The sequence below is a fragment of the Netta rufina genome, assembly GCF_964035555.1.
Source record: "Netta rufina genome assembly, chromosome: 25".
NCBI lineage: Eukaryota > Metazoa > Chordata > Aves > Anseriformes > Anatidae > Netta > Netta rufina.
In genome coordinates, this window is record NC_140149.1 from 2134904 (window position 1) to 2151886 (window position 16983).

General features: G+C 43.9%; 1 protein-coding gene across 5 annotated transcripts in view; it reads right to left on the reverse strand.

The window, feature by feature from the left end:
* The window catches only part of APLP2 (amyloid beta precursor like protein 2), a 47836-nt gene that overhangs the window by 16224 nt on the left and 14629 nt on the right, over positions 1-16983 (reverse strand). For all 5 annotated transcript variants that reach the window (XM_084301521.1, XM_084301520.1, XM_084301519.1 and 2 more), the window contains exons 2-6: positions 8085-8258; positions 6803-6932; positions 3180-3292; positions 1492-1667; positions 729-943 (exon numbers count right to left, since the gene is read on the reverse strand). In XM_084301521.1, coding sequence (XP_084157647.1) covers positions 729-943; positions 1492-1667; positions 3180-3292; positions 6803-6932; positions 8085-8258 — 808 coding nt within the window. The remainder of the gene's footprint in view (positions 1-728; positions 944-1491; positions 1668-3179; positions 3293-6802; positions 6933-8084; positions 8259-16983) is intronic.

Sequence of the window (16983 nt, forward strand, 5' to 3'; positions counted from 1 at the left end):
CCTCTCCCCATCCTCCTTCCTCTGCAGATACTTCTACACGCAAAGGATAGGGCAGTGTAACACTGAAGCACCACACAATCAGCAGATGCCCTCTGCAATGGCACATACTGCTTAACAAAAGCTACTGGAAATGCTTATATAATAAAAGTGAGGCAATTGTGCTAATTTTCTTTCTTTCAAGAAGGAGAAGGGTTTATGCAAAGGCTATTATTGTTTAACATGGAAACTAGAAGGGGAGCACCAAGTATATTCCTCAACCTCAAATGGCCAGAGGGCACCTTTAACGCCATTTCTGCAAAGTATTCCCCCACACTTTAAGCTTCCTTTTTGTAATCTGGGTATAAAACACCAAATTCAAGGCAATCACCCAAAATTAGGGATTCGTACTGTACCCCAAATGCCTCCTTAAGATTTTCCAAAATTAGCAGATGCAGATATTATTTTCTGACTCAACACTGCACCTTCATGGAGGTGCCTGTTCTATGTGCCAAACACTGGGCTTTCTGCCAGCAGAACTGCTGTTTATCTAGAAACATATGGCCCATGCTCTAGAGAGTTAATTTCAACACTTGAAACATAAGCATCATCAGCTTTCCTCTGTTTGCTAACTTATCTGGCAAATAAAACTTCCAAGTGGCATTTATTGACTTCATCAGAAACCTATCGCCAACTGACAGCAAACAAGAATACAAGGAACCGAGCGGCCTGTAGGCTAGAATGTGACTTACATTTCATATCGCTGCTAACTTCTTTTTCAGAAACAGCCTTGTCACTAGGCTCTGTAGTGGTCTCTTCAGTGTAGTCATCTACTTTGTAGCTATCATAATAGTAATCACGATCCTCCACCACATCCTCTTCTTCCTCCCCTTCATCTTCTTCATCTTCATCTTCCTCCACAGCTGTTCCTGTGAAATCTTCTACACCTGCCTCTGTAGGGAACTCACTGAAGGGATACAGTTAAGTTAGGGGAGTTAAGCTAATGCTAACCACTTTGTAGCCAAGCTTTGATGTAACAGAATAATGATTCTCTTTTCATCTGCTTTAGAAACACAAGAGATGGGAAAATAAATGTACCAATTGTTGATCAGCCCATCAGCTGCAGCAATGGGACTTCTCCTGTTACAGACATGCCTGCTTTTACAGGCTAGAGAGCTACTCTGTGCCTCTGGCTTAGTGGGGGTTCCTAATATGTTTTTTAACAGTTCCTTTTCAGTAAGTGAAAGCCTAAAATGCTTGGGATTACAAACCTATTGTAGCAATCAGTCCTTTTGACTGGCTAAGGATGGAAGGAGGGGGCTGTTTAGCTCCAGTAAAAGAAGCATTACAAAGTCAACCTTCTACAAGGTTTTTTCATGTTCAGGATGCTCCTCTGGGAAATTCAAAAGCACAGAAATTCTCTCAGTCCTGACCACCACGAAGTCACTGCATGAAACTGGTGACAGCAACTTCCCATACAGCTGCTAACATCCACGCCAGCAATCAGAACCTCACCTTTTATAAACGTCATAGTCTTCATCCTCATCTTCATCCTCCTCCTCTTTGGACAGAGCCTCATCCACAACTTTTGTCTGAGGACAGCATACATATTCTGTTCCGTGGAACTGGTCTACTCCACAGGGCAGCAGCATGCCGTAACTGTGCAGGATCATCCCTTCTGTCAGGCACGCCTGGAAGAGGAGCCCACATGCATCATTTCAGCGTTAGGCTCTTACGTTGGATATAGCCAACATTTGCCTACAAGAGGTCCCAAGGATGCTACCAATAGTCTACATTTCACAGAAAAAACGCGATAGCAACACAAGACCTAAGTCTGAACACTAAAGACAAATGGATTTGAGACTTGAAGCGTAAAAAAAATCCCCAGAAAAGTCAGGGTCAGAGCCTTGCAGTGCTTCCTGGTGTTCACGCACCAACCCTAACAGCCCGTCCCTACCAACTGCTGGCTTGTCAGCCTGAGTTCTGGAAATATAACGAGGCGTTTTGTGCCAACTCGAGGGAGAGAGCACTTGGAAAGAAGAGAACTGCTGTTTGCTTTTCTGGGCTGGCCATTTCATTAAACTTTATCTATTAAACTTTACATTGCAGTAAATGAGTAATTGCTCAAATGCACTTTGTGTCAGGATTATTTTAACACGCTGTAGATGAAAATCAATCGGATAATTCAAGAAAAAGCCCAGTGCAAACTGTGATTAAACATTATGTCTATATACTTCTCTTGAACTACGGAAATATATTGTTTTGTGGTGCCCCCCAGAAAGGAATGGAGTAAGAAAGGCTTTGTTATGCACATCAGAACTCTTTTGTGTTTTGTCTTGTTACAGCACGGATATAAAATGAGCCAAATATTTCTGGAAAAGTTCTCCAATTATGTTGAAAGCAAATGATTTTAAAATTTTCTGAACGTAAGCAAGTTCGTCCTCAATTAAAAAGCGATTCCCCTAACACAGCTTTATTATGACAGGCTTTTGCTCCCAGTAAGTTACAGAAATACAAGTGTAATCGTTGCATCTGTAACGCCTACTTACTAGCACTGTCACAATTAAACATTGTGTTGCTCTTTCTACAAAACAGAAAACATGTGCATTTAGTCACAATCTTGTTTTTCTTACTCCCAGCTGAAATAGGTGTGCAGAGAATTTGCAACATTTTCACTAGTCAGATAAAACAAACAAAAACATCAAAAAAAAACCCAAGGGCTAGATTTATTCTGAGAAGATAATCCATCTCTTATGTAAAACCTCCACTAATCATCACAACATAACTCACATTGCACTCTAAACCAAATCCCCAGCAGCGGCACCACCAACATTAATGCAAAATGTGCAAGACAATTACAAAACATCCTACGACCACAGAGGCCCTCCACCCTGGGGAAAAGGATGAGCCACTGCTTAGTGATATATTCCAGGGGCCTGATTTCAATTCCTAGCTCCATCCTAAATATGATCTTCAGCAAGCTACTTAGGACAGCTTTTCAGGAGTGGAAAATAACTCAGCTAGCTACACACTTTTTTTAAGTTGAGTTCTTTTAAACATTTTTTCATTTATCTCCGCCTCAGTCCATAGACTACAACATGGGAATATGAGACCCCAGAGATAAACACTGTTATGCTCCAGTACTCCAAGCATCTGAGTAGACAGATCCAGAGTAAATATTCTTGCCAAAGCAGCTCAGTTACCTCTTTTGCTACTGTGTGCCAGTGCTGATGACTTTCACACACATCCATCCGCTCCTTGTGGAAGAATCGGCACTTCTCCGGGACCAGCAGGACATCGCTTACAAACTCGCCCACTGAAAAACAAGAAATGCCCCCAGGACAGTGAACAAGAGTCCATTTGTCCCATCACAAACATCCAGCTTCAAACAGAAGACAAAGCCAGTATCAGAGGTGCCCAAAGTCCACTGCTGTTAGTGCCTTTAAGGTCTGCCTAAGGCATATTCTTTCCGGACCCAGCAGCTATCTATGCTAATTTAGTGGAAAATCAGAGCCTCAGAGCTTCCAAAATGAAAACAAGAGAAGGGGCCAATGGCTGACACATTATGCAAAGCCTAAGGCTGAACTGAAAGCAAAGTTTACGATGCAAGTCAGTGAATTGTTCAAGGAACAGGCAGGATTGACTGAAGCAATTTCATGCAAATCTTTGAAAACATCGCATCTGCATACGGAAGTTTTCAAACCACTTAATCACCAATTTCTAAATGAGCTGTATCAAACCAAAGCCAGCTCATGCTGCCTGTTGTTGTAACCGCCTGGAAATTTTTATGTGCCACAAGCGTTATCTATGTTTTCAGTATCTGGGTATCCGAGTTAGTCTTGTTTGTTTTGTTTTTCAACAGTTTCCAGATGGCTTAGTTCAGGATCAACTGCAGCACATTCCCCAACTCGGACAGTCCTAACCAAAACATAGAGGACTGGAAAATAAAAGCCATACAGACCAAAAAAAAAAAACACGGTGTAAAACCAAGACTCAGCAAATACACTGCATTCCAACAGTTAGATAGCCACAACCTCACCAACATGATCAAGTCTTGGCACAATCTTAAAACCGGACTTTTGCTTTTGAGGAAGGAGGGAAACAAAGATATTCAGCCTGCTGTACAGCTTTTGTATCAGTTGGACTTCACAGCTATTTAACTTAAATATCCACCACAACTCGGTTTAGTATCAGCACATGTCAAATCAGTATCAGAACTACATAAGCATTACTTTCTGTTCTCACTCCAGTCCTAATAAACCTTGTCACTGGAATGCAGAACATTCAATTTTCTCAGAGTTGAGATCTTTCTTTGCAGATTTGAATGCCACTTCCAGTAATTTTAAAATAAGGAAATACTTATATACCCTAAAAAGACTAAGAGAAGATCTTCAGCCCAAGTGTTTCACAGCAACATACCTGGCACACATGACTGGCAGTTTTAGGAACTCTTTATTAAATTGGAGAAAAATTCTTTAGGTAAATGTCTTTTTCTCCTGAAGTCTCCAGAGAGCAGAATTTTTTGTCCAACCAGCCTTCAACATAATCTTTTCAGAAGAAATTTAATATACTGAGTGACCCATTTTAATGCAGCCCATTAGTGAAGATACCAAAGGCTCATGAACACTTCTGTGCTCTACACACACAAGTCAAAATAGAGTTTGGGGACAGATTATCTTGTGACAATCATAAAATAATGAAATCAGCTAGCATTCATCACCCCTTTTAAATTGGTTTAATTTAAAAATAGACATAATAGAGAAATGCTATTTTCCCCTATTTTCTTCTCTGAAAGCAAGCCAGATACAATTTTGAGTTAATAATCTCTCCTCATTCCCTCTCACAAGAGGTTGGTGGAAAGTTTCTGATTACAAAAAAAAAAAAATAGACAAAACTTTAAAATCATGAGTCTGTGGTTCTGGGGTCTGAAGGCAGAAGATTCAAACTGGTTAGAAACGGTAATCAGTAATAAACAAGAGCCATGGAAACAGCTGTTTCTAGCTGCATTGAATCCTGGCGTGAGAGACACGGACGGTTTTCTCAATTCGGCTTATAATTGGAAAACTATTACACACACCTTCCCCATTCATGACCATGGCTAATAAAATAATCCTCTTGCTTTTAAAATCAGAGTAGCCAGAAGAGGTGTTTCCATGCCACCTAGCAGCTTAGCCAGAACTGTCAGCAGTTTGTCTTTTCACACCTCACCAAGCTCAGCCCTACTCCCATCATCCTATTGTTACCTTTATTTTACAGTTCAGTGAGAGTGCTAATGGGTTCTCCTCTCCCCCCTTCACCTTTGAAATACAAAAGAGCTTTCACTGGTGGGGGAGAGGCAGGAGAAGGTTAAACATGGCAGGACAGCAAGATCCTACCTCAGGATAGTCTGTGTTATTGTAGCAAGGAAGACACCAGCAGAAACAGGAAAAAAAAATATTGTTGGACTATAACAATAATTTAAAAAAAAAAAAAAAAAGCATGTGTACCCCAGAAGCACACATCATACATTTACAACGAGCAATGTGCAGATTGATAAAGGCAATGAAAATGCATTTTATGGACTGACTTGCAACTCAGATCTTAAAAAACAACGCTGCTTTACAGGCTGGGCCTTACAAGTCAAGAGCACTGTGAAAAACACTAATGAAAATCTTTAACAGTTTTATACTTATCACATTTTAGGGCAGTGTCACTAAAATCAGCTTAATTTTCAGCTGAAGAATAGGCTTGGGGGAGGATTATTTTTAAAAGAGATGACTCCTTATAAATCCAGAGATCTTGCTTTCATCCTTATTTCCATTAGCAGCACTCAGTATAATCAGCAGGGTTCAGCTGCTTCTCAAACCTGAATTCCCACATCTATAAAGAGAAGCATCTTTCTCCCAGGATGTAACCATACAAAATTTTTGTGAAGTGCTTTGTGATCATCTAGTGGAAGGTATTGCATACAGGAGAAGAGTACCTACACAGTTAGGCAGATTTGGTTGTGCTCTTTTAGGACAAACCATATGCTACCCTGAAATACATCTGCAAATTATGGAAACCGGTTCCCACTGACTGTTCTCAGCCATCGGACTCTCCAAGATTGCACAAGAATCCTTGCAAACTGATATACAAAGCCTTTTCCAGTGGGTAACTGAAAAGAGATTCAGCCAGCTGAGACAAAGATTACTGCTAAGGACACATGCAGCACAGCAGTGTCAGTCCCAAGCTGCAGGTCAAAAGCTGCCAGGTAAACACGCTGAACATGTTGCCTGATTCGAGTGGGCGGACAGACTCTGGAAGGTACGGTGAAATCCATCACCATTTATCTAATATTCTTTCACAGTTCAAAGTAGGGACATGGGATACAGCTGCAAGAAGCAGGGCCTCTTTGAAGCAGCTAAGTTTAAATATAGTCGTTGGAATAGAATAGAGATCTCTTGCCAAGACTGAAGCAGGAAGCCTGAACACTATGAGCATTTAAGTCTCCAAGGCAACAAAATATTAAAGCTCCACAAAAATAGGATCAGAGTATTAAATCCCAATGTCTTTGTGATACTCAAATACAATAGCCTTCAGGTTTTTATGGCAGTTGCAGAGAGAATGGGGATTTCTTTTTCACGCCAGGCACCATTATTCCAGCACAGCTGCTATCAAGCTGTCGATCTGTTGGAGAAAGGCAGAGTTCCATCTTGTGGAAATAAAAACATTTGACTGGAAGTTGGATGTGGAAATGGCAACCTGATACGAGAGCAGCTCTGTGAACTCAGTTGTTCCCTAAGAAGCCAGGAGGCAATCCTTCACTCCCCCACAGGAACACACGAAAAGCACATCACGTACTCACCCAGGCACTTGTAGGGCACAACAATATGAGTGTGGTCCTTGCACTGTTTCTTCCCCCTCTTGCACCAGCTGTCGATGCTGACAGGCTGATTGGCTTCCACGACATTCGTAATCTGAAGGTCTGGATACATCTGTTTAAGAAGACCCACACAGACTTATTTCCAGAAAGCACAAAAAATGTGCAAAGTGGCTCCTAAACAGAAGGAGCAAGGCTGAATCTTCAAACAAGAATACGTTCAAATGTGCACACAGATACACATTCTCTTCTGGTTCAAGCTTACAACAGCTAAAGACATAAAAAAAAGCCCCCAGCTGTTTGTCACATAGAGCATCAACAGAACATGTCACCACTCCTTCACGGGCGGTAGGAGAAAGCCTGGTTAGGGGCAGGAGCTCAGCACTGAGGTGTTTGGCTCTGACAGCAGTGGAAGAGGAATATCCTCACCTGTTCGCTTCTGGCTGGCGAAATACCCTCCGGAAGAGGGCAATCACCAATAGGATTAATAACATCTTCAGACTGTCTCAGCATTTGTCAAGCCAATATGCACCTAACTCCTCAGGTTTCCTTGTGCCTGCTCCATTTATAATTTATTAATATGATCCCTACGATCTGTTCAAGTTCTCAAGTCTGGACACTGATTTATATTTAGGCTTCCGCTATGTGATCATCAGCCCTGTAAAACAGTTTTGAAAGTTTTCCAGTCCAGACATGGTGTGTTCTATCACCTTCCATTAAAAAATAACATTCCTTGTGGTATTTTACATGCCTGTTACCTCCAAGGAATAATTAAAGACACTTACTCAAGACCAATATGCTGCAGTATCTGGAGCACACTGAAAGGAGATTAAGGCCTTTACAATAAAGCATGAAGAACCTAAAAACACTGCCAACATTTTGATGAAAATATTTTTTTAATATTCTGGCTGTTCTGAACACACCACCAATAACAACACAACCACATTCCGATTCAAAAAGGCATCGGGTTCCCTTTTTGCAGATACGGAGCAGATGCTGCTCTAACTAGCTCAGAGGTACCTCCCTGACTTACAGACCAAGGACCTCCTGTGGCAGCCTAAGCTGATCTACATCAGATGTAGCTCCTAGATCCCACTGCAGCATCCCTCCTGCCCTTACTGGGCAGTAACACAGCAGGACAGTCCAGGGAAAACTGCTAGTCGAACACAAGATACTCTCCTGAAGGGTCGCTTTGCTATTGACTGGCTAAATTCAAACCCAACACCTCAGCAGCAGTGAATACACAGGATCACACAGCAATCCTCACCTCCTGGCAGTACTGCAGAATCTCTTCCTTACTTCCAAAGCAGCTCTTGGTCCCAGAAGTGTCAGGTTCCCATTTCCCAGTCTGGATATTCACATGCATATTTAGCTTCCCACAGAACATGGCAATTTGAGGCTCTGCCACCGCAAACCCTGTCCCAGCATTGGCTGCGAGTGCCTGTGAAGGCAAACAGAAAGAAAACATTTATTGCTTTACCTGATAGAAAGCAGAACAAGTCAAAAGAACCAGAAAGGCTCTGTCATCTACTCAAAGAGCTCCCACTTAATCCAGAGCATCACTGGAGCCTTGCAAATGTATTTTGTAACCATATTCCTTAAAGCTGGTGGGCCCACACAAAGTTTCCACCAGCAATGTATGTGTTTTTCCAAACTCTATTTTTATTATTGCAACAACAGCTTACCAAAAGCAAAGAGTAATTCACACTTAAAGGTTGTGCCCACAAAAGCTAAAACAGATGTCTGAAGAACTTAAAAGAGCTTCTTTCCGTCCCCAGCATAGAGAGATAAATAACTAATATCATTAACTCTTGGCAGAAACTCCTCTGAGGCTACCAGTATTGCTACTGCTAATAAAATAATTACTTCCCACTTCATGAGACTGGCTCAGAGTTTCAAGCCATGTGTTTTTCCAGATATCTTCAAATATCTGGGATGGAAACACCTAGCTTTCTTGCCCAAACATACAAGTAAAGATGACTTCTGTTGAATCAGAGAAATGCAACCAACTCCTCAAAGCCTGCCGCCCCCCGTTCTGATGCATGTTGTGTGCTCTCCCCACCCGGCACCAGCAGACTGAGAGCACAGGACAAAAACCCGACACGGCAGACCCACGTCCGGGTCAAGCTGCAGACCGATCGATGAAAACAAGGTCAGCTTCCCTTTCTGAAACCTTGCTGGCTGACCAAAGGAAGAACAAGGGATTTAAATTAAATTGCAGAGGTGGGGTGTTTCTGAAAGGCTGAGGTTATGCACAGAGTTGAATGTCCTCTCCCTGTGTAACTAAAAACCCTACGAGCAATAACAAACAAACCCACCGCATGAACTCCCACCTCGAAAGCTCTTCCGAGTGTTTTTGGGGGAGTGAAATTCATTTCAGCTGCTGCAGACAAGGCAGATGAGAAACAGCAAGACACAGGCTTCAGGGCACCACTGCCCCTAAGCCTCTGCTCCTCTGGAGGCAGCACCACCCAAGGCCACCAGTCCTGCCTTCAGAGTTAACCTTTCAAGCACTCAAAAACACAAACATTTCTGCAGGCACTGTTCATTCCCCATTGCCTGCAGATCCTCATCAACTTACACTGACACGCTTATGCTCACAGCAAGTATAAAAGTGACCAAGAGATGATTTCAACCCGATAACCCTGCGTGCAGCTCCTGGCTGCTGGATATTAGCAAAAAATTAACTCCCTTGTGATTAGCCCACTGCCCCCCGCCCCTTTCACACACAAGCGCTGCCTGCAGATAAGGCACTCAGGATCACGGCCTGCTTAGTGCTGAGCACGTGGCTGTGCTCAGGGCGTAGGCCCAACCTGAGATACAAAAGCATGGATTCATGCCTTACCTTCAGAAAAATTACCCCTTGAGTTTTAAGGACTATTCAACAGCACGTCGCCTGCAGGAGAAACATTCACAGAGAAGTGGCTTCTGTTTACTCTAACCCCTTCTGCCAACAGACACTGGTGAGAGCAAATTTTAGCACAGATCACGAAGTAATAAAATATTGAACTATATATAACAGATACCGGTATCGATGTTGCAGTAACAAGCTGCTTCCAAGTTCAAAGCACTGCTCACTGCTCTGCGTTTAGCACAGCTGAACCTGAAGGCCTCCTCTGACTGCAGCCTCTCAGCTCCGTGCTGACAGTGGAGAAGCCCAGAAGATTGATGTCAAGCAACAGTTTTGCTAAAAACAGCAAATTTTACTCACTATCTCTGAAGCCAAAGGCCTAGAAGTTACAATACACAGAATGAACATATCTGAATTCGTGTGTAATCCCAGCTCTTCCAACACAGACGTAATTCGCTGGCTTGCTCCTTAAGAGGCTTGGAAAGAGCCAAGCTCCGAGTCCTCCCCTGCTCTCCATCAGGTCTTGGAGGGAGTACAAGAGGCACAAGTTAAAGGGCAAAACCTTCTCTTGTTATTCTCTTGTCTTTTGACCTCCTGTAGTATGGAGGAACCAGGACAGAAACTACAGACTCTTCCAACGGGAGAATAACACCACGAACATCGTGCTACCTAGACTGCTGCATCAGTAGGGCAGCGAGATGCCAGGTAGGCATTTGAGGTCTAGGAGGATCGATAAATAGGCTGAGGCTTTGGTAACAGGGTGCAGTGCCTTTGTTCCTTCAGAAACCATTTAACCAACACGAGCTTCTAACAGGTGCTGACCGGCACCACGCAGCAAAACCCAGGCTCTCGCTCTGCCTTCCTCGCTGCCCTATTGTGCCAGAAGAAAAAGGCAAGTGGAGAATGATCCTTTGTAACTCTGTAAAAACACACGCATGCAGACTTGCGAGAGGGCCGTTTTATCTCTCTGCAAACAAACACTGCTTTGGTACCAACAACCGCTTTCCAGAGAGCACAAGACTTGACATGTTACAGGAAACAAGCCACAACAAAACTTTGTTTTATGACAACACTACGACTGCATCCAAGATTCGAGCTGAATTCTGAAAAAAAAAAAAAAAAAGTGCAGGATCAAGTATGTGCACAGCATTAGCCCTAAGAAGAATACAGGGCATCAAAAGCGAATAAAATGTACGTGTTAGGAATGGCTCGGACATCATTAGCACAGCCTGTGCCTTAAAGTCCTCTTCTTCAAAAGAAACTTCACAAGTGTGCAGCAAAATAAGGTCAGTGCATAAGCAGGAGAGGCGCGGGTCCCATCCGGAGGCAGAACCATCCATAAGTAATCCCCTCACAAGGGCTCCTGCATGAGCAGAGCTCCTGTTCAAACACATACCAAGCTCCTGAAATCATGACCACCCCGTATTTACATACTGATGTTAGCTGCTGTTTATTTTTGCTGTCTCTCCGGCTTGACACCTCGGCACTGTGGCAAAGGTATCATTCCTCCTCCTGGATTGTTCAAATAGTTTGCATATCAGTAGAGGGCTGTTGCTGTAGCTACCAGAACATGCTAAACCCCAATTCGCAGCTGAACAAACGAGACTAATTACCTGCCTGATTTCATCGCTTTTAATCAAATGGAAGAATCTTGTCTTGAATCACACAGTTGAGTAAATTAATGAACTTTGTACAGAAGTTGAATCTTTAACCCAGGGTCTGAAAAGTAAGGTTTTTGAGTAATGGGCTTCAGTTTTTCACCACTAACAATCTGCTCCAGCCACCGAACACCTCACTTACTTCATTTAGCATTTTATCTCATTCTACCTGCAATGGCAGAGCACAGAACAATAAACTGAGCACAGCACAAACCCCTTTAACACTGCCACTCAAGGGAAGAAACGAAGAAAGTCACCTAGAAGGGTTTTTGGGGCAAAGGCCTTTTCTGTTGCCCCCACAATTGCCTTCAGCATACCAAAAATAAAAGCTGATCACTCAGGCTGACCAGGCTTGAAGCCACTTACCCAACACTCAAGCATTATTTTGCAAAAGGGGGGTTGGGGAACAAAAAAGGAGAAGGAAGCTCAAGGCAGAAATTGCCCTTGGCTGAGCTGCTCGGTATTTCAAAGAATTCACCCATTCCACATTGCAGAGGGATGAAGAAATTGAAAGCACATTTCTCCCTGGGAATTTCCCAGCCATAAATGGAAGCAGCCACCTCTCTTGGTGCGAGGGAGCAAGTACTAAATCCCTTAAATAAGCAGGCTGACAGCACCATGCACAACAGGGAGAGCTCACCCAGCGGTGCACATCCTCAGTGAGCTCTCCTTCGGTGGCTGTTACCCTGTGAATACATACCCGTAACACGATGACTGCTATTTGGGAAAAGACTGTTACATAAACCACCACTTTCCTTGCTAGCACTTGAATTTACAAAACGGTTCATGACAAATTTCACTCTGCCTTTTGGTATAATTCTGTAATCCAGTTTGCTTTCCAAGACCAGAAAAGCATTTGATTCCACAAACACATAAATCTCTGGCCAGTTAATGTCAGTTAAATTCCTCACCCTGTCATGCAGGGCCTGATTTACGGTCCTGAAACACTGGAATTCAGACATCTAAATCTTCTTTTTCTCTGATGGAAGCATCTCTGCCTAAGCATCCAGCCTTTCATTTACTCCTAACCTCTTCAATTCTGGGACAGCGGCTTTCAAAAGTGGGTTTTACCCATCCAGAGGCCTGGGCTCTGCACTCTAGAAAGTGTCACATCTTTTTCACCCCTCTAAGTACCTACTGTCTCAAATGAGAAACTCAAGACTTAGAAGTAAGTCTGGAAAGAAAGACAACTTCTTAACCCAAATTGGTCTTCTGAGCTGGTTCATAACATGGCTGAGCAATGGCCCAAAAGAGAGACCTGTGTGGGGGGTGAGGAAGAAACCATCCTGCTGCTCCTGGAGAACTTGCCAGTTTCCCTTTGCCAGAGCAAGGTAAAACTGAAGCCTCTAGTTATCTCGTCAGGCACGTCTCAGTAAGTTAAGAATTTCTCAGAAACACTGTGTGCAAAGTGACTGCTGTGTGCATCTTTTTGATTTTCTGCTTTCAAGACTTTCAAAGCCTTCCCTCTCATCTTCCCTCTCATTCTTCTAGGAGAGAACTCTAATTAATTGTAAAATGCTTTTGTAATTTAAATTAAATTGGAGGTTCACAATGTGCCTCTAAGATACAATGGGTGACTAAAAACTGCCCCGGCCCAAACTCCAGCATTAAATTCACAAGCTGCACATCACAAGGAAGGAGTTTTATAGATGGATGCCATCTTGGTAGCATCACTGCTGTCTGTGAGGCTTTGACTACTTTCAGGAAACAATTTTGACCCACGAGGCTGGAAGAAACAGCAGCCTGAGAGAATTATTTTAACCTGCAAAACAATTTTGCACCTTCACTAGAGCATCTCAACACTCTCGTAGTGGATGCAGTCCTTTAATCTCTTATTTCATTCTGAATTCCAGCCGCAAACAACAGAGGGTATGGGAACACCCGGCAGTGCCTCTTTCAATCCACGCTGAAACAAACATGAAAAAATAGCCATTTTCCTTTGCTATAGATTTCCAGGATCTGCTAAACCTCATCACAACACAGCATATTGAGCACGCTGGCTATTCTGCTCACCATCAAATGCTATTCAGGAAAGCCTTCTGGCATGCTGCTGGGGGCTTCAGAATACAGGCGGCTGGAGTTTCTTTTTTGAGCTTTCCTAATAGCACAGATATCTGCAAAATGTCAGATGTAACTACATTCTGAATCTTCCATGAGGTTAAACATTAGAGTAACCTCGCTATCTGATCAGATTAGCCAGAATAGGAGTCTTTATCCCAGCAGAACCAGGGTGGACAGGAGCTGAGCAGAATATGAGATTCACTTCTTATTTATGCTGCAGAGTTCACGTAGCATATTGCTTCCAGAGAAACGTTAGGAATACACAGTACGGAAAATCCTGGTCTCCCTGCTAGCATGCACAGGGCAAACAATTGACAACGCAACAGACAACTCCCTTTGTTTCAAGCTCACTTTACATTTAGGCTTCCTCTGCAGCAACACAAACAGATGCTTTAAAACCGAAACCTCTGCCTCCAGGATTCCCAGGCTGCTGAGGAGATCTCTGAGCATGAACTGCATCGACAGCGGCCAGAGAACACAGACCAATACGTGCCAGGGACTTTCCTGGGCTTGTAAGAAAATGTGCAGCCTTTTGCAGCACTGTCCACAGGTCAGATCAGATTTCCTGCTCAGTAGAGTTAAATATTCCACAACTGTTTGCTGCTGCACCAACAAGAAATGCCAGACTGTACTTTGAAAGATTACTTGCACTGTTTATTTTTAATTAAGTAAAGCTTCTCAAAAGAAATACTGTTTACTAAATCATAGCATACATGAGGCTCAAACCAACATGCTATCTGGCACAGATCCCCTATCCCAATAAATTTCCCACCTTTACCTATTAAAAAAAAAAAAAATAAAAGCTTTTCTGGATTTCACTGAAAAGAATACGTCTCCCATTCTGTCTGCAGTGCAACACAGAGGTGTCAGCACTGCAGCTCTCCCCAGGCCTGAGGAATAACTGCAGATAGGGAGAATATAAATTGAACTTTTTCAAGACCACTGAGGAATTTAAAGAGCTCCTTTGACACAAACATGAGTTCTGCTACCTTATGAGCCTTCCTGCGAGCACAGTCCTTGATGACCGCTACTCCTAAATGTGCATTTTGACTTTCTGCCCTTTCCTTGGCTGAAACTCAGCACACACTTTGTGCAGTGACCTGACTGCTTGTAAGCCCTGCACGAGGGCAGACACAGGGATCCCTCCTTCCATAAGCAGAGACCAGTCCTTTAGAAAATTAAAGGCTCAAGAGATGTTTACTCAGAAACTGCTGCAGTGTGACGTGAAGTGTTAGGCTGGAGCTCGGAGGAGGAGACCCCAGCTGGAATTTGGAGGTGAGCCCCCCAGTCTCCAGGCCCTGCACAGCCCCTTAAACCTTACAGTCATCGCCTTGAGTCTCACCTGCTAACGAACAGTTTATGGCAAGCTAGGATTCAGGAAATCCACACTTGGATTAAAAACCGAAGAAAGTTGGCAAAGGGATTTTATGCACAAGAACTTCTGAACAGAATATTTGAAGCCCCCCTGTATTTGGATTTATGACTTGTAAACATGAGCAGAGCCTTCAATTCGTGCTTCAGATGGTGTTCCACGCTTTGTTTTCCTTAGCTTCTCTTCCTGCTTTTATTCAGCAGATAGGTGGCTTGAACCCAGGAAGGCTAATGAATGTCTGACACAGCAGGCAGTAAATCTACAGACTAGCAGCTCATCCTAGCTCTATTGCTTTATTTTTTTTTAAATTGCTGATAATTACAATAATGCACGTGGGCAGGGGTCCAAGACAGGAAGAATTATTGTCTGCAGGCAGATCTGGTGTGAGCTGATAATACCAGCCTGTGTTTGCTTTTGAATTTAAATGGCAGAAATCTCAGTAAAGCAGTCTTTGGCTTACTTTAACTTGCTGGAAGGGGCAGCGTTCTCATCGGCTCGTCCTTTATTGACTTTTGTGGTAGAGAATCCTGCACCAGCCAAAAACTGGAAACCAATGCAGGAGCTGCAGCGCTGGCCTGGCTGCAGTTTATATTTAGATCCCCGCTGTCGGTGGCTAACACGCAGCCTTGGACGCTCGGAAGTTCAGTGACAATAACCCGTGCACTTCCAGATGTGCTGTCAGCAGCCATAGCACGGCACAGACCCAAACAAGGCTGAAGCCTGGAGCATTTTCCACCGCTTCTGCACCTTCCTCCGCATTTCTGCAGGGGAAGGGGGAGATTCCAAGTACCTGTGACTCACGGGCAGCCTTTCTGCCCTTGGAATTTGTGCTAATTACACAGCAGATTATCCCCCCACCTCCCCCAGTTTATCGTGCTCCACAAACCAAGCCTCGGTGAGTCACCGGGCAGATAATCTGCTGTCAGACATCTGCGCTGTTCAGATAGGGGACGCGGCACTGCAGGCAGCGCGGCTCGTTGCAGGGAGCAGCGATCCCATCCAGTAAAGCCAGGATTTGGGGCAGGCCTGGCTCCCCGAGGCCGGTTGTGTAACACGGCCGCCTTCAGCATCGTCTCTTCTAGCCCTGGAGAGGCAAAGTTCAGAGCACCTCGGCTGGAACATTCCCTCAGCAAACGGCACTGCCCCCAGAGCCGCGGCCTTGAGACAGACCAACTGGTAGGCCTCAAGCTTTCAGCACTATGGCTTGTGTGTAATGGCTGCGGCCAGAACAGCTTTCCAAAAAAGCAATCCTACAAATACAGGGCGTGGAGAAGAGGTGGGCAGCACTGTGACCCCACCAGTGACCCGAAGGCAGCACACAGGAGGGCCCGGATACATGAAATCGGCCGGGCCGCCTTCCGCCAGGCACAAGAGCCCCAAGGACAAGCTTCATGCAAACTGCCTGATGGCTGCACTCACGGCCACCTCCTGCCTTTTTGCAGCAAAACACAGCAACGGGGCTATTTAAAGTGCCTTTTTCTGGAGCGATTCTAAGTCATATCACAGCACACGCAGGCGGGACCTATTTATTACTGGGCTAAACTGAGGCACAAAGTCAAGTGACTCGCCTAAGGTCAGCCGTCAGTGGGCGCAGGCTGGATTAATCCTCAGCCCCTCCTTGCTCCAATCTGTGTCATCATACTGCCTTGCACAGCACGACTAATTACTGCTTTCCCACTTGAATTATTTGGGCATCTGAACCACAGAGGCTCAAGATGTCCTGTTATCTTGCCAGTAAATGAAAGCTTCAGTGCAAGTTTATGTTTTCACAAACATTAAAAACCTAGGAAAGAAGAAGGCCATGGGGAACACAGCACGTGGCTGCACGCAGAACCCTGTGCTGGTTTTTATAGAACTGGGTTGGAGATGGATTGTAAACCAGAGATGTGTAAGAGCATGCAGATGGGAAATCCTAAAGCCTGCTCTAAAGGCCACAGAGAGACCAGGATGACTTTGCTTTCCTGGACAATTGGAAGACTGCAAGAACTGCAAAACACTGTGCAAGAAGAGTGGCCGCAGTTTAATCCTGTTTTGCTTTATTTAGAGAGAAAAAAAACACTTAAGTCTCTTTTCAGATCTAAATTTCATTACTGAGCAGGCTGCTAGCACGGACTATTGCTGTTAATAGCATAAAAGCTTTGCTGACACCAACGCTACATGAGGAGTACTGAGACGCTATTTTATAAGTAACTTCTCCGCACAGTTTAATAATGAATCCTTTCCA